The sequence below is a fragment of the Procambarus clarkii genome, chromosome 5 (genome assembly GCF_040958095.1).
Source record: "Procambarus clarkii isolate CNS0578487 chromosome 5, FALCON_Pclarkii_2.0, whole genome shotgun sequence".
Lineage (NCBI taxonomy): Eukaryota > Metazoa > Arthropoda > Malacostraca > Decapoda > Cambaridae > Procambarus > Procambarus clarkii.
The window spans coordinates 33,060,525-33,079,178 of record NC_091154.1 but is presented as its reverse complement, the minus strand read 5'-3'; the positions used below and the strand labels follow the sequence as shown (position 1 = coordinate 33,079,178).

Below are 18,654 nucleotides of genomic sequence, written 5' to 3'. Positions count from 1 at the left end.
GGCGTGGCTCGGGTCCACCTCTGACCACATATCGTCATAATAACGCAGCAGCGTCGTCAGGAATGAGGGAGATGGGATAAATGAAACAAATGGAGGAGCAGTGCATCGGAGTGACGGAAGGTTGGCCTGGCCGGCCGCCGCCGCCGCCAACAGCTGAAGGCGGCTTCTCTGCGGGAATGACACTTCCCTCTTGCAAAGACAGCCGCTCTTGGTATTTCCCCGTGCACTCCACGTGTTGCTGTAGGTCTCGAGTCATTTTATTTAACACTGATTTCTGATTGTCGGCCAAAAAACTCACTCATATTGCCACAACACCAAAATGGCGTCGCTCCCTCTCTTCACTCGATACAGCACTGAGGGTGGAAGCTCTGTGACGTCATGGTATTCGTCCGCCACTCTCGAATATCACTTAATTATTTACAAAAATACGATAAATTTATATAATATACATTAGAATTTCGCACAATTTAACCTCAGTTATGTTTTTAATGTTATTTTAATGATAGTTTGGGAGATATTATTGATATATGTCCGGGCACTACATGAAGTGGCGGAGGTTGAGGAGCGCGTCCGGTAGTGGTGGAGAGAACGAGACCATCTTCGTAAACAGTCATTCGGCTGCTATGATCGTGATCAGACGCACGAGCTACCTTACTCCCCACGGTTGGCAGCCACGAACTTAGAACACGCCAATATCACACTTAGGGCCCTAGCTCATAACGTCCTGTGTTGTGTGTGGAGACGTGACATGACTACCATTGAAGTTTTGTTACCATCACCGCGAGTCAACATGCTGGATACTGGAGGAGGCTTGAGCGCTGTGGACAACCTGAATCTCCCGACCCTGTGTGGGCCTCACAGGGGCACCCGCCGCCCGTCGGGGACCGCCGAGAGTGAGAGTGATTCTCCCCCAAGTAAGAAGAGCAAGAAGGCCCGCCGCCGCAGGAAGAGGCCACGTCAACGTTGTGCCATGAATGGGTTTAGGGCGAAACCAGTTGCTCCCTTCAACACCACCCAGTTCCTGATGGCGGAGCACGACCTACTGCAGGACACGGACATTGTTGCTCGCCCTCGACGTCATCGTGACTCCTCGTTCAGCCTCGACTCTGAAGATCAGTCCAACGAATTTTACTCGTCCCCAGAAGACGAAGAAGAATTTCTCGCCCGTGAATTCTGGACGGCCTACGAAGACGTTCACGCCGAGCGGCTCGATACCATGACGAAGGCGCAGCTGGTGCAGGAGTACCTTGCCCTGGAGGAGAAGGTAGACTTATTGGAGCGTCAGCTACGCGCTGTCAGAGCCCGTCATCGATATCGTCTCCAGCAGAACGACGATGAAGACGACGACGATGCTGTTGGTCCTGGTGAACTGCGCGTTGATTCTGAGACCGCACAGAAGATCAGCATATTTCAGTCTGAAATTACCAATCTGGAATCTGAAAATCGCCGCCTACGGGAGGAGAACTTCGAACTGCGACGCACATCTCTCACCAGGTCGTCGTCGTCATCGTCCTCGTCCTCCAGTAGCGACTCGAGTAGTAGTAGCAGCAGCAGCAGTGATTCCAGCAGTGATAGCGAGATGGAAGATGATAGCCGCAAGCAACAAGAGGAGCCCATAGAAGCCCCAACTTCCGGAAGAGCATCTCCCGCCGCAGAAGTGTGGAGCAGCACCGCTCAAGAGTCTCGTGTGGACTATATAGAGTCAGTGAACAGTGTGGATGACCAGTGCCAGCCAGATAGTGGCGTGTCGTGTGATAGTCCCGAGGCTGCCGACCCTCCAACCTCATCCTCGATCACCGACACGGAGGAGGTGACGCCGGGCAAGTGTGAGGGCAACGCAGTGGAAAGCGAGGTCACCAGCACGACGGCAGCGTAGCGGCTTGACGCCTCGCCACGACTACTCTCACGCTTTGATCTGTGATCCCTGACTAATTATGGTCCACACGAATGTTAGTGGCATATAAGGAGTCGAGGCACGCCCACCGACGTTCACCTCCCCCCCACGTCACCCCGCCAGCTGTGACGACGACGTTCCTGTTGCTTCACATCGGCCACGAACTGGACAAAAGTCGCCGTTGGTGTTTGGCTGACGTATGAACGTTTGTTAGTACGAGTTCAAAGTGTTCATTTAAGTTAGTGAATAGTATTGATCTCTTATATATAAGCCTGAGACAGTGGTTGGGTGCTCCCGTGAACCTGTCGGCCGACTCGAGCGAGCGCAGTGTGGGAATTTCACCAGATTATATTCGCCAAGGCTCGTGTTTGTGCCGATGACGGATTACTTTCAGAACTTTACAAAAAGTCGATCTCTCAATATTGTTCATGAGTGATTTTTTTTTTTTAAAGATAAATTGAATGTGGTCGTATAACGATACTAAAGTCATGAATACCGTACGCAAGTGTGTGTGAGGTGCCAGACGGCGCTAGTTTCCAGATACCAGTCCGCCAACCCCGTGAAAATCAAGGCTTATCTCCAGGACGATGTTGTAATTCAAGGTGCATGAGATTTTGAATAGTTAAAAGATGACTGAAAGTAATTGCTATAGAGGCGGAATTGTATTAAATTTCCATCCTTAAGCTATAGACTATGAAGTGAAAAGAAAATTTGTATGCTAGTTACTGTTTAAAAAAAAAAATATCTCGCGGACCTATCTTGAAGCTAGTCATTAAGGTCAAATTCTGATCTTCCCACGGGGGGGTCATAGTATTTCATTCATTGTTTTGTTTCTCCTGTGGGAATTCTACGAATTTGTACCATATATTTTTTATGAAAAGGAAAGACGTTATGCCAATTTAACAGGATATATTAATATATTAATTTTTATTTTTATTTTTGTTTTTTTAAGCCAGAGAAAGGGCAGGGCGTTCATTTCTTGGCTGTGACTTTACGCTTGGGACATGTGTTCCAGACGCTATTGTATGCTTATATTGTAGCGCCCCGTGATAAAGATTATATATGTATATAAATATATATAAATAAATAAATATATATAGACGCTCGTGTAATTTTGTTTCGCGAGCGATTTTCGTCTTTGTGTACTGAAGAGTCTTTAAATGTATATTTTTCTTGGCAGTTGTATGTGCAGATTTTTAAGGGAAATGTAAACTTCTCAAGAGTTCCAAGTGTGGATAAATTTTTCCCCGAATTATTTTATTGTTTTAAGGCTCGTCATTACATGTCTTTTAGTCTTACGGTTAGACTTTGAACGGTGCATTATTCGACCTTTACGGTAAACTCGCAGTGAGCTGCTTGATGCTATTTTCAGAAATGTAAAGTTTATCAGGCTCTTGAGAGTATTTCACCAGGGCGTTATGTCTACCTTTGAAAGTCTGCTACACATATCCTGTTGATGGCTGCGAGACATTTCGGCCAGAATTCTGAAATGGCTTGTATGAATCGCCAGAACCTCTTGTTCAGTTTAACTGAATAATATTAGAGATTAGTGTGTATTAGGCAATTTCAGAATTCGAGGCCTAGCGAGTACAAAGTTCCCATGATCTTAACCTTCCCCCTTGTTTATTTTTTTAAGAAATGGTATTTGTTAAGAAAAAGTTTATCGATAGCTATAAATATAAAAACGTAAATAATTTTTTTTTTGGTTATATGCAAAGTTATCTTATGATGGTCGTACCTGAAATTATAAGATAAATATGAAATGTGATCTTTCCTTTTCAGAATGTTATGTGCTTCCTACGCGGAGAAATATTGTAAAACAGATTTTCCAGAAATAAAAAATAATTTTAATTTGAATACATTTGTTTTTGTCCAGACTTACTACCATTATATTTTTAATTTATTATATTATTTGAAAATGGGCGATAATTACATCTTGCTAATAAGCATCTTGTATTCAGATGGTAAGTTACAACTAAATCACTTGTCTAACTGAAGATGGCAGAGTTAATGAGGCTTCTACTTTGAGCCAGATTACAAATGTTGGAAAATATACAGAGACTTCAAATGTGTTTACAAGATTACAGATGTACCTGGCAGCTGAAATAATATTAAAATATTAAAGGGTTTAATTCTTGCGTTGTTGATGTACTGACAGTTGAAATTTAAATAATTTATTTAAAGCTATGAAACTGATGTAGCTCAAAGGGAAATTGTTTTATCATTGTTACAGGACAGACATTGTACAGTCTATGGTGTTAAACGTCACTCCCTCTTTCTCCTTTGTTGTCCAAAGGTCTAGGAAAGGAAGAGGGATGGGAGATGAAATTTTGGAAGAGGATTTGGATGTAGAGAGAAGAGGCTTAAAAGTTTGGTGGCCTGTCCACCATGGGTTGGCATGAGGTGTGGGTCGTTTGTTTGGGTGTACGGTATGTTGGGTTGCACAGCCCCGCTCCTGTGCCAGGTAAGTCCACTACGGGCTCACCATAGCCCGTGCTACTTTGAACAAAAAGTTCCCAGTAGCTGAATCTTAAACAACAAACTGTTGGGTTGTGGTATTGGCTGCCCCTGATCCACCAGCTAGTACAAAGAGCTTAAAGCCTCTTATTTTACACCTTGAGTTAGCAAACCTTTAAACTCGTGCTTAGACCTATTTAGTCATATGACCCTAGTGACCAAACTTTATAATTGATAAATATGCTACCCCTTCCCTGTAGAATTGAAAAAATAAAATTTTAGCCAGTGTGGGTTTGAATAATGGCATCTGAAGGTGAAATCACATTAGTAAAAAAATTAATTGGACACCTACCGTCATTTAGATAAGTAGATATATTTAACCAACTAAAGTAAGTTTAGTGCTTGCATGCAATACATTAACATCGACTACAAAAAATACAGATGAGCTGGGAAACCATTACAAATATTTCATGCATTTACAAGGAAGCGTTGATTAACAAGGTACGATGGCTTATGTGAGTTCTAGTAGCATGTAGAGTCGCATATATATATAATGTAAGTTAAATGATGCCTCGCAAGTGACCAGAAGGCAAAATATACACGGAAAAGCACTAGCAGTCGCAGCAGTGAAAGAATGTTCTGCAATAATATTAGGAAAACACAAGTTAACAACTTTCTATCTGTTGTGATCTTAAGCAAATTTGTGAATGGAGGAGTGTAAGGTTTAATTAATCAGACGCCACAACGCTTGGCACATATATAGAATATATATGTGTTCAGCCATAAAAATAATACCAGACACGGTACAAGCCTTAACAAAAAAAAAAAAATTCTGCAAGGGAGCTTGAACCTGGAAGAATAGAACCCACACATGCTTAAAATGCTGTCACCAAGTGTTGATGTAGCTACCATGACTGTCACCAGGTGTTGGGGTAGCCACCATGACTGTCACCAGGTGTTGGTGTAGCCACCATGACTGTCACCAGGTGTTGGTGTAGCCACCATGACTGTCACCAGGTGTTGATGTAGCTACCATGACTGTCACCAGGTGTTGGGGTAGCCACCATGACTGTCACCAGGTGTTGGGGTAGCCACCATGACTGTCACCAGGTGTTGGTGTAGCCACCATGAATGTCACCAGGTGTTGGTGTAGCCACCATGACTGTCACCAGGTGTTGGTGTAGCCACCATGACTGTCACCAGGTGTTGGTGTAGCCACCATGACTGTCACCAGGCGTTGGTGTAGCCACCATGACTGTCACCAGGTGTTGGTGTAGCCACCATGACTGTCACCAGGTGTTGGTGTAGCCACCATGACTGTCACCAGGTGTTGGTGTAGCTACCATGACTGTCACCAGGTGTAGCCACCATGACTGTCACCAGGTGTTGGTGTAGCCACCATGACTGTCACCAGGTGTTGGTGTAGCCACCATGACTGTCACCAGGTGTTGGTGTAGCCACCATGACTGTCACCAGGTGTTGGTGTAGCCACCATGACTGTCACCAGGTGTTGGTGTAGCCACCATGACTGTCACCAGGTGTTGGTGTAGCCACCATGACTGTCACCAGGTGTTGGCCAGGCAAGACACTGGGGAGCGTGTGGGAAGCCAAGGCAAGAGCTGTGCCAACCCCTCCACATAACCATAGACGGAGATAAAGCCAAGCACGAGGGGTGTAAGATCAGCTCTTGTGGGGATGACTGGGGTCGTAGGGGTGGGTGTGGTCGTCCTGGTGACGGGAGTGAGGCGGGGGGGAGATCGTGGTGACTGAGGTCGTCGGGGTGACTGAGGCCCAGGGTGACTGGGGTCACGGGGTGACGAGGGTCGTCGGGGTGACGGAGGTCGTCGGGTGACGGAGGTCGTCGGGGTGACGGAGGTCGTCGGGTGACGGAGGTCGCCAGGGTGATGGGAGTCGTCGGGGTGACGGAGGTCGCCAGGGTGATGGGAGTCGTCGGGGTGACTGAGGTCGTCGGGGTGACTGGGGTCGTCGGGGTGACGGGGGTCGTCGGGGTGACGGGGGTCGTCGGGGTGACGGGGGTCGTCGGGGTGACGGGGGTCGTAGGGGTGACGGGGGTCGTCGGGGTGACGGGGATCGTCGGGGTGACGGGGGGTAACGGGGGTCGTCGGGGTGACGGGGGTCGTCGGGGTGACGGGGATCGTCGGGGTGACTGGGGTCGTCGGGGTGACGGGGGTCGTCGGGGTGACGGGGGTCGTCGGGGTGACGGGGGTCGTCGGGGTGACTGGGGTCGTCGGGGTGACGGGGGTCGTCGGGTAGACGGGGGTCGTCGGGATGACGGGGGTCGTCGGGGTGACGGGGGTCGTCGGGGTGACGGGGGTCGTCGGGGTGACGGGGGTCGTCGGGGGTGACAGACGTCGTCGGGGGTGACAGAAGACAAGGACAATATTCAACAATGAAGGCACACTTACAACTTTGTTATCTTTTGTCTCTTAGCAAGTCTGTCTGTGTTCGATGATGAAAACTAGACACAAGGCGCAGGCCTCAAGTTGGGGGTTGGCAACAGTGAAACGAGTGCCACTTGACACGGTCTCCATGGGAACCCAAAGACAATATTTGAAATAGCAACACACAGTACATGCAGAGATACAGATTATATATATATATATATATATATATATATATATATATATATATATATATATATATATATATATATATATATATATATAAAGAGAGAGAGAAAGAGAGATGGGGAAGGGGTGGGGGGCAGAGACAGTACTGAGGCTGACCCCAACAGTCAATGACAGACCCAAATGAGACGCCCCACTCCCACAGCTGGTGGCCCAAGATGAGACGCCCCACTCCCACAGCTGGTGGCCCAAGATGAGACGCTCCACTCCCACAGCTGGTGGCCCAAGTTGAGACGCCCCACTCCCACAGCTGGTGGCCCAAGATGAGACGCCCCACTCCCACAGCTGGTGGCCCAAGATGAGACGCCTCACTCCCACAGCTGGTGGCCCAAGATGAGTCGCCCCACTCCCACAGCTGGTGGCCCAAGATGAGACGCCCTACTCCCACAGCTGGTGGCCCAAGATGAGACGCCCTACTCCCACAGCTGGTGGCCCAAGATGAGACGCCCCACTCCCACAGCTGGTGGCCCAAGATGAGACGCTCCACTCCCACAGCTGGTGGCCCAAGTTGAGACGCCCCACTCCCACAGCTGGTGGCCCAAGATGAGACGCCCCACTCCCACAGCTGGTGGCCCAAGATGAGACGCCTCACTCCCACAGCTGGTGGCCCAAGATGAGTCGCCCCACTCCCACAGCTGGTGGCCCAAGATGAGACGCCCCACTCCCACAGCTGGTGGCCCAAGATGAGACGCCCCGCTCCCACAGCTGGTGGCCCAAGATAAGACGCCCCACTCCCACAGCTGGTGGCCCAAGATGAGACGTCCCACTCACACAGCTGGTGGCCCAAGATGAGGCGTCAGGGTGAGGAGGGCCAGGGTGAGGAGGGCCAGGGTGAGGGAGGGCCGATGGATTGGGTGAGGGAGGGCCAGGGTGAGGGAGGGCCGAGGGCCAGGGTGAGGGAGGGCCGAGGGCCAGGGTGAGGGAGGGCCGAGGACCAGGGTGAGGGAGGGCCAGGGTGAGGGAGGCCCGAGGACCAGGGTGAGGGAGGGCCAGGGTGAGGGAGGGCCGAGGGCCAGGGTGAGGGAGGGCCGAGGACCAGGGTGAGGGAAGGCCGAGGGCCAGGGTGAGGGAGGGCCGAGGACCAGGGTGAGGGAGGGCCGAGGGCCAGGGTGAGGGAGGGCCGAGGACCAGGGTGAGGGAGGGCCGAGGGCCAGGGTGAGGGAGGGCCGAGGGCCAGGGTGAGGGAGGGCCAGGGTGAGGGAGGACCAGGGTGAGGGAGGGCCAGGGTGAGGGAGGGCCGAGGGCCAGGGTGAGGGAGGGCCGAGGACAAGGGTGAGGGAGGGCCAGGGTGAGGGAGGACCAGGGTGAGGGAGGGCCAGGGTGAAGGAGGACCAGGGTGAGGGAGGGCCGAGGGCCAGGGTGAGGGAGGGCCGAGGACAAGGGTGAGGGAGGGCCGAGGGCCAGGGTGAGGGAGGACCAGGGTGAGGGAGGGCCGAGGGCCAGGGTGAGGGAGGGCTGAGGGCCAGGGTGAGGGAGGGCCAGGGTGAGGGAGGGCCAGGGTGAGGGAGGGCCAGGGTGAGGGAGGACCAGGGTGAGGGAGGGCCAGGGTGAGGGAGGGCGACCAACTGATGTCACCACTATAGTGACTTGGAAGCAGACACGGGCGGCGACCTCGGGCCAGCATCATAGTGTTAGGCACTCACTCACTCTAAGGAGGCAGCGACACTCGCGCGCGCGCGCGCGCGTGTGTGTGTGTGTGTGTGTGTGTGTGTGTGTGTGTGTGTGTGTACTCACCTACTCACCTGTACTCACCTAGTTGTACTCACCTAGTTGTGTTTGCGGGGGTTGAGCTCTGGCTCTTTGGTCCCGCCTCTCAACCGTCAATCAACAGGTGTACAGATTCCTGAGCCTATCGGGCTCTATCATATCTACACTTGAAACTGTGTATGGAGTCAGCCTCCACCACATTACTTCCTAATGCATTCCATTTGTCAACCACTCTGACACTAAAAAAGTTCTTTCTAATATCTCTGTGGCTCATTTGGGTACTCAGTTTCCACCTGTGTCCCCTTGTGCGTGTTCCCCTTGTGTTAAATAGACTGTCTTTATCTACCCTATCAATTCCCTTTAGAATCTTGAATGTGGTGATCATGTCCCCCCTAACTCTTCTGTCTTCCAGCGAAGTGAGGTTTAATTCCCGTAGTCTCTCCTCGTAGCTCATACCTCTCAGCTCGGGTACTAGTCTGGTGGCAAATCTTTGAACCTTTTCCAGTTTAGTCTTATCCTTGACTAGATATGGACTCCATGCTGGGGCTGCATACTCCAGGATTGGCCTGACATATGTGGTATACAAAGTTCTGAATGATTCTTTACACAAGTTTCTGAATGCCGTTCGTATGTTGGCCAGCCTGGCATATGCCGCTGATGTTATCCGCTTGATATGTGCTGCAGGAGACAGGTCTGGCGTGATATCAACCCCCAAGTCTTTTTCCTTCTCTGACTCCTGAAGAATTTCCTCTCCCAGATGATACCTTGTATCTGGCCTCCTGCTCCCTACACCTATCTTCATTACATTACATTTGGTTGGGTTAAACTCTAACAACCATTTGTTCGACCATTCCTTCAGCTTGTCTACGTCTTCTTGAAGCCTCAAACAGTCCTCTTCTGTTTTAATCCTTCTCATAATTTTAGCATCGTCTGCAAACATTGAGAGAAATGAATCGATACCCTCTGGGAGATCATTTACATATATCAGAAACAAGATAGGACCGAGTACAGAGCCCTGTGGGACTCCACTGGTGACTTCACGCCAATCGGAGGTCTCACCCTTCATCGTAACTCTCTGCTTCCTATTGCTTAGATACTCCCTTATCCACTGGAGCACCTTACCAGCTACACCTGCCTGTCTCTCCAGCTTATGTACCAGCCTCTTATGCGGTACAGTGTCAAAGGCTTTCCGACAATCCAAGAAAATGCAGTCCGCCCAGCCCTCTCTTTCTTGCTTAATCTTTGTCACCTGATCGTAGAATTCTATCAAGCCTGTAAGGCAAGATTTACCCTCCCTGAACCCATGTTGGCGATTTGTCACGAAGTCCCTTCTCTCCAGATGTGTTACCAGGTTTTTTCTCACGATCTTCTCCATCACCTTGCATGGTATACAAGTCAAGGACACTGGCCTGTAGTTCAGTGCCTCTTGCCTGTCGCCCTTTTTGTATATTGGGACCACATTCGCCGTCTTCCATATTTCTGGTAGGTCTCCCGTCTCCAGTGACTTACTATACACTATGGAGAGTGGCAAGCAAAGTGCCTCTGCACACTCTTTCAGTATCCATGGTGAGATCCCATCTGGACCAACAGCCTTTCTAACATCCAGATCTAGCAGGTGTCTCTTGACCTCCTCTCTCGTAATTTCGAACTCTTCCAAGGCCGCCTGGTTTACCTCCCTTTCTCCTAGCACAGTGACCTCACCTTGTTCTATTGTGAAGACCTCCTGGAACCTCTTGTTGAGTTCTTCACACACCTCTCTGTCGTTTTCTGTATACCTGTCCTCGCCTGTTCGAAGTTTCAATAAGTTGTGTGTTGTGTGTGTGTGTGTGTTGTGTGTGTGTGTGTGTGTGAACTGAAGCAACTCTTCCATGATTGTGATAGCTGCCTCTTTGTTTATATGGTGCTTAAATCTGGAATTTCTGTTATTTTATAGAGGGTTGTTTATCATTGCCGAGGTATTCCTTCCCTGAGAGATGCCTGCTGATCACATCCGAGGTATTCCTTCCCTGCGAGATGCCTGCTGATCACATCCGAGGTATTCCTTCCCTGAGAGATGCCTGCTGATCACATCCGAGGTATTCCTTCCCTGCGAGATGCCTGCTGATCACATCCGAGGTATTCCTTCCCTGCGAGATGCCTGCTGATCACATCCGAGGTATTCCTTCCCTGCGAGATGCCTGCTGATCACATCCGAGGTATTCCTTCCCTGCGAGATGCCTGCTGATCACATCCGAGGTATTCCTTCCCTGCGAGATGCCTGCTGATCACATCCGAGGTATTCCTTCCCTGCGAGATGCCTGCTGATCACATCCGAGGTATTCCTTCCCTGCGAGATGCCTGCTGATCACATCCGAGGTATTCCTTCCCTGCGAGATGCCTGCTGATCACATCCGAGGTATTCCTTCCCTGCGAGATGCCTGCTGATCACATCCGAGGTATTCCTTCCCTGCGAGATGCCTGCTGATCACATCCGAGGTATTCCTTCCCTGCGAGATGCCTGCTGATCACATCCGAGGTATTCCTTCCCTGCGAGATGCCTGCTGATCACATCCGAGGTATTCCTTCCCTGCGAGATGCCTGCTGATCACATCCGAGGTATTCCTTCCCTGCGAGATGCCTGCTGATCACATCCGAGGTATTCCTTCCCTGCGAGATGCCTGCTGATCACATCCGAGGTATTCCTTCCCTGCGAGATGCCTGCTGATCACATCCGAGGTATTCCTTCCCTGCGAGATGCCTGCTGATCACATCCGAGGTATTCCTTCCCTGCGAGATGCCTGCTGATCACATCCGAGGTATTCCTTCCCTGCGAGATGCCTGCTGATCACATCCGAGGTATTCCTTCCCTGCGAGATGCCTGCTGATCACATCCGAGGTATTCCTTCCCTGCGAGATGCCTGCTGATCACATCCGAGGTATTCCTTCCCTGCGAGATGCCTGCTGATCACATCCGAGGTATTCCTTCCCTGCGAGATGCCTGCTGATCACATCCGAGGTATTCCTTCCCTGCGAGATGCCTGCTGATCACATCCGAGGTATTCCTTCCCTGCGAGATGCCTGCTGATCACATCCGAGGTATTCCTTCCCTGCGAGATGCCTGCTGATCACATCCGAGGTATTCCTTCCCTGCGAGATGCCTGCTGATCACATCCGAGGTATTCCTTCCCTGCGAGATGCCTGCTGATCACATCCGAGGTATTCCTTCCCTGCGAGATGCCTGCTGATCACATCCGAGGTATTCCTTCCCTGCGAGATGCCTGCTGATCACATCCGAGGTATTCCTTCCCTGCGAGATGCCTGCTGATCACATCCGAGGTATTCCTTCCCTGCGAGATGCCTGCTGATCACATCCGAGGTATTCTTGAGCAGTTTGAGACATAATTACTTACGAGGTGCTCTGTGATCCACAGTGAAGCAAATAAAAACATTGAAGGCGCACTGCCAACCAATCAGCCCTTTGATTTAATTTTATATTATTCTTTTTTACGCTATTCATATGTAGCTGATAAGGTAGTAAATGGCACTGGTGATAGGCAAATGCTCGGAAGAACGTGGATGATGCAGGAGGAACACGAGAGAGTGGAGGAAGGCTTGAGAGTTGTGAATGCAAATGATGTGTTTGCATTTGTAAATTCAGAGCAAGAATACTGCCAGACCTTGACGGATGAATTTGTAATGATACTAGGGAGAAGCTGCATGTGAATGGAGTCCCAGAGAGCACTGTGGCTTTGCTTGGGAGATTGGTGGCTTAGCTAATGACAAAGGAGTCCTGTATAGTTTAGCTGTCCAGTGTTACTAAATTGGGGAGAAGGGAATCCAGTATGGCTAAAGGCTAGAGACGAGAGTCTAGTTATAGAATGGTTATAGATAGGAGCTGCCTCGTATGGGCCAATAAGCCTTCTGCAGTTATCTTTGTTCTTATATTCTTATGTTATGTTCAGTGTGGCTTAGCTGGGAATACTGGTTCTCCAGTGTGGCTAAGCTGGAGAGATGTAGGATGTGGGAATAATTTTGTGACAGTTTACATTTGGTCAGGTCTACATAGCCAGGTGATACAGACTTCCAGAGATATTTACAGCCGAGTCTAAGTCGAGCAGTAGTAATATCTGAAACTCGGCTGATATTACTGCATGATCTATAGATCTGTTGCTCTTCTTGCATGATAGTATGATGATAGACAAGACAGGTATGTAGTACTTATTAATAGTAAGCCAGGTAGAATAGCACCCGACGGAATAGCTAGTGTAAATTTCATTTTGCCTCAAATCTTCTAAGTTCTGCTGTAGTTCTTTGATGTATTTTTGTTCTAAGGCTGTTTATAGGCAATCTAAGGTTATACCCGACTTCTTTGATTTTTTGACTACCTCATCAATCTATTCCTCCATCCTATCCCAAATCATTATTCACATATCCCTTCCAAGTGATATATGGTCGTAATGACTTAGCGCGCTTACCTTACCATCGTCAATTCTATCATGCATATATATGATTTATATTGTATTTTATTAAATAAAGATGAAAAAAATCTATCATGCATCCAGAGGCCAATATGAGATGGAATCCACATGAAATAGACTATTTTTACCATCGCTTGTATTTTTGTTGTTTATGTGTTGTATAATCTTGAGGTATAAGAATGCTACACTTGTATCTTATCTTCACGGGAGACATCTCCCGTCACGCAGGGTGCAGTCGCACCTCCACAGATCTCCAGTATCAGCTCTTGATACTGGTAATGGCTCAAAAGTGCCACCACTTACGGGCTATTCATGCCCGTGCCACCTCTTGGGTGGCTTAATCTTCATCAATCAATCAATCTTATCTTAAAGAGTTCAGCGCATCCAAGGTTTAGAAATTACTTACAATTAATGGTAAGCGGCGAGGGCACATGGTGTTCCTGGCAGTAATGTGCCCCCATAAACCCGACGAGCCACCTAGAGCCATATATATATATATATATATATATATATATATATATATATATATATATATATATATATATAATATATATATATATTATTGTAAACTGTCACAAATATATATATATATATATATATATATATATATATATATATATATATATATATATATATATATATATATATATATATATATACCTAAGTAAACACGAATCAAGAACGCTCACCACAAACAAAACATTCACAAACTTTCACAAAACCTAAACAAAAGAACCTTCAAGAACGCTTACCACACCCAAACAAACGCACAACACATTTATAAAGGACTATCTTAACTTTGAAGATTTATTTACAAATATAATGATAGAAAGAGAACATAACTAAAATTCAAATATGTTTAAGGTGTTAGTGTGTATTCAACTGTCGTTCTCGTGATCTCGCGACTGGCATGCGGATTAGCGGGCAGCGTTCTTAAGAGCCACAGGCTGGCAGGGTCTTGCTGCTGGCCAGGCCCGTCTGGGAAGGGCGCCGAGTCTCACACTATTCAACATCCTTATGAACACCATCGCTAATATCTGGGGGATTATATCGTGTCGCCGTCGTCTCTGTAGCCTCGCGCTGCCTGACATTGCAGAGAAGATGAAACACTTGAAAATCCACATTAGTGAAGTCCACACAGTTTGCCAACTCGAGTTTCGCACAACTTTGGATTCAAAGTAAATTTCATGACGCAACATGCATAATTAATTTCCATAAATCATCTCCATTCAGTTTAAAATACACTACCTCTCTACTAGTGTTGTTAGTACAGCCGTGGGTACCAGTTTATCACAGTAAGAAATTATTGTGCTTAACTTCGACTGTCCTCCTGTTTAAGCGTAGCTTTGTGTAGAAATTGTCCTGAGCAATTTGTGCAGCCTAATGAACCATCCGAGATAATCTACTTTCATGAGCAGTCTATCATTTCCATCTATTTCTCAAAGTATTGGGGGACTTCAAATGAACAGTAATCTAGAGAAAGGGGCAACGCTCCTCTGAACCGCGTCACCATTAACTACTAAGATAGCCTAAATAAGAATCCTTCCTATACTCCGATGAAGCGGACTGTTGTTCGTAATTCTACTGGCTACGAGCGTAATTCTAGCACATCTAAAAACGGCACTTTGCCATGTGACTTCCATACGCCCTTGAACATTGTTATGCTAGTCACTAGAGAGTTGAGTCTGTCGATAAATATTGAAAAAGGGGGTTCTAATAACTTCAGGAGGTACACACACACACACACACACACACACACACACACACACACACACACACACACACACACACACACACACACACACACACACACACACTGAACGCAATGCTGTAGTTCAGTGCCGCAAGAGGCACTGAACTGGCCAGTGTCCTTGACTTGTATACCATGCAAGGTGATGGAGAAGATCGTGAGAAAAAACCTGGTAGCATATCTGGAGAGAAGGGACTTCCTGACAAATCGCCAACATGGGTTCAGGGAGGGTAAATCTTGCCTGACTGGCTTAATAGAATTCTACGACCAGGTGACACAGATTAAGCAAGAAAGAGAGGGCTGGGCGGACTGCATTTTCTTGGATTGTCGGAAAGCCTTTGACACAGTACCGCATAAGAGGCTGGTACATAAGCTGGAGAGACAAGCAGGTGTAGCTGGTAAGGTGCTCCAGTGGATAAGGGAGTACCTAAGCAATAGGAAGCAGAGAGTTACGGTGAGGGGTGAGACCTCCGATTGGCGTGAAGTCACCAGTGGAGTCCCACAGGGCTCTGTACTCTATACCCCGGAGGGTATAGATTCATTTCTCTCAATGTTTGCGGACGATGCCAAAATTATGAGAAGGATTAAGACAGAAGAGGACTGTTTGAGACTTCAAGAAGACCTAGACAAACTGAAGGAATGGTCGAACAAATAGTTGTTAGAGTTTAACCCAACCAAATGTAATATAATGAAGATAGGTGTAGGGAGCAGGAGGCCAAATACAAGGTATCATCTGAGAGAGGAAATTCTTCAGGAGTCAGAGAAAGAAAAAGACTTGGGAGTTGATATCACGCCAGACCTGTCTCCTGCAGCCCATATGAAGAGGATAACATCAGCGGCATATGCCAGGCTGGCCAACATACGAACGGCATTCAGAAACTTGTGTAAAGAATCATTCAGAACTTTGTACACCACATATGTCAGGCCAATCCTGGAGTATGCAACCCCAGCATGGAGTCCATATCTAGTCAAAGACAAGACTAAACTGGAAAGGTTCAAAGGTTTGCCACCAGACTAGTACCCGAGCTGAGAGGTATGAGCTACGAGGAGAGACTACGGGAATTAAACCTCACTTCGCTGGAAGACAGAAGAGTTAGGGGGGACATGATGACCACATTCAAGATTCTGAAGGGAATTGATAGGGTAGATAAAGACAGGCTATTTAACACAAGGGGCACACGCACTAGGGGACACAGGTGGAAACTGAGCGCCCAAATGAGCCACAGAGATATTAGAAAGAACTTTTTTAGTGTCAGAGTGGTTGACAAATGGAATGCATTAGGAGGTGATGTAGTGGAGGCTGACTCCATACACAGTTTCAAGTGTAGATATGATAGAGCCCAATAGGCTCAGGAATCTGTACACCTGTTGATTGACGGTTGAGAGGCGGGACCAAAGAGCCAGAGCTCAATCCCCGCAAACACAACTAGGTGAGTATATATATATATATATATATATATATATATATATATATATATATATATATATATATATATATATATATATATATATATAAATTAAACAAGTTTCTAGAAAATAGTAAATGTAATAAGGAACTTAGCACAAAAGTTCTAACGACGCAGACAATAGATGACAGGAGTCCTGGAAACAAAAGTACATGTCGGTGTCATGATGCTGCTTTTGTTAACCTAAAAATGAATGGCTACATAATTATCTCCATTTGTGAGTAAGGCAAAACTGTTATTTTAAACAAAGAAGACCAAGTATAAAAAACAGAAGCTTTGCTGCCAGACACTGATACATTACAAAATAAGAATCTAATTGGCTCTGTCACTGCTGAATTCAATAGAAAAGTAAACACAAATATATTACTTGTAACAAAGGAAATGAATTCTTAGAATAATGTCATGCTACTAAGAGATCATTGTCTCTTATATCTGTTTGGCTTACCCCAAATTCGTAAAATAGTCCCATGCGCATTACTATTTCCCGTCGAGGCGGTTTCTAGTGAGCACCCCAGCGAGCCGATTGATGATTGATAAAGATTAAGCCACCCAAGAGGTGGCACGGGCATGAATAGCCCGTAAGTGGTGGCCCTTTTGAGCCATTACCAGTATCAATAGCAAATACTGGAGATCTGTGGAGGTGCGACTGCACCCTGCGTGACGGGAGATGTCCCCCGTGGGTGAAATCCTCGACCAAAATTTCCTACCCCACCCCCCTGTCGCGCGTTCCACCAGCGAGAGCAGACTGAAACACCTCAATCCATTTCGGCAGGAACCAGGCACCGATACCAGGCATCAGTCCAGCCATCCCTCTGTATATTTTACAAGTGTGTGTTCTGTCCGCTGTGGGGCGATTAGAACCCCCACAGTGTAGTCCAAGTAGGCCTCAGTCTAGGCTGGACATAGCAGAAGGATCGTTTTTTTATGGGTTATCTCTATGTCCTGGTATCATCTTTTCTCAAGTAAAGTTTCAAGCATAGGTTGGATAAGTACACGAGTGGGAGTGTTTAAGTACACGTGTGGTAGAGATTGGATAAAGTACACGAGTGGTAGAGATTGGATAAAGTACACGAGTGGTAGTGATTGGATAAGTATATGAATGATAGTGGTTTCCTCCGTAGGAATGCCTCGCATTGGCCTTAAGTTCGCATTTTTTTTATTTAAAGACACGACCCAAAATCACATTCACTCCAAAAAACCACCACTTATTGTGGTAGCATTCATGCCCGTGCCACCTCTTGGGTGGCTTAATCTTCATCAATCAATCTCTCTAAAGAGGCTGGGCACAGAAAATTGGGTGATGAGATGGGGGGTTATATTGATGGGGAGGAGGGTGAGTTGAAATTGAAATTGAAATTGAAATTAAAATAAGTTTATTGAGGTAAAATACACACAAAGGGATGAGGTAGCTCAAGCTATTCTCACCCCGTTCAGTACTTCGTGTTAATACATACATATACACACAAGGAGGGTGAGTAGAAGGGTTTTACGAAATGGGCGTGTAGGGAAAAAGAGGGGGGGAGGGGGTTGGCTTGGAATGGGGGGTTAAGAAATGAGGGGGACAGTGACGAAAACAAATAGAACTAATAACACCTGAGCTAGACAGCCCCGCTCCTGTGCCAGGTAAGTCCACTACGGGCTCACCATAGCCCGAATGCCTACTTGGAATGTTGTGTTCCCAGTAGCTGAATCTACAACAACAACCTGAGGTAACATATGGCTTCAAGCACTTACCAAGGTCTATTTCAGCGCTCCCACCGACATGTAGGCAGACGTCACCAGCCTCTCCGTGCTCTATGCAAATACAAACATCACATTGAAAAACACAGAAATATTGAAAACACGATAGAAAACATAAAAATATACAAAACACAGAACATGAAAAATATGTAGAATATGAAAATATGACATGAAATATGACAGAATATGAGAGAGAGAGAGAATGGAAACATATAATACACAGAAAAATGGAAAACAAAAGAAAATGCAGAGAAACAGAAAAGCCTAACATCTTGTCCACTCGTGAATGTGTACTTTCCTCCTTGCCTCTCTCTAGCTTCCGGCATTCTTACCTATCAATTTACCTGCCTGTCTTGCAAACTGCCTGCCTCTATATTGGCCTGCTTATCAATTTGCTGCTATCCTATCAATATAGCAGCCCATCCTCCTGGTTTGGTAGTACTTATAGTAACGATGAAGACCATAATATATATATATATATATATATATATATATATATATATATATATATATATATATATATATATATATATAT

The 18,654-nt window shown here is 47.0% G+C and overlaps 2 protein-coding genes across 2 annotated transcripts; one reads left to right on the top strand and one right to left on the bottom strand.

Moving 5' to 3' along the window:
* The first annotated feature begins 598 nt into the window (after positions 1 to 598).
* LOC123765754 (Hexamethylene bisacetamide inducible) lies at positions 599 to 3,751 on the top strand. Its single transcript, XM_069300808.1, has one exon. The coding sequence runs from the start codon at positions 749 to 751 to the stop codon at positions 1,874 to 1,876; it is 1,128 nt and encodes a 375-aa protein (XP_069156909.1). The 5' UTR covers positions 599 to 748; the 3' UTR covers positions 1,877 to 3,751.
* Positions 3,752 to 5,913: 2,162 nt separating this feature from the next.
* On the bottom strand, positions 5,914 to 13,168 carry LOC123765746 (sporozoite surface protein 2-like). The gene is made up of 2 exons (XM_069303552.1): positions 13,161 to 13,168; positions 5,914 to 6,772 (listed from the first exon to the last, which is right to left on the bottom strand). Exons 1-2 carry the CDS (start codon positions 13,166 to 13,168, stop codon positions 5,914 to 5,916), a joined length of 867 nt encoding a protein of 288 aa, XP_069159653.1.
* Between the last annotated feature and the right edge of the window lie 5,486 nt (positions 13,169 to 18,654).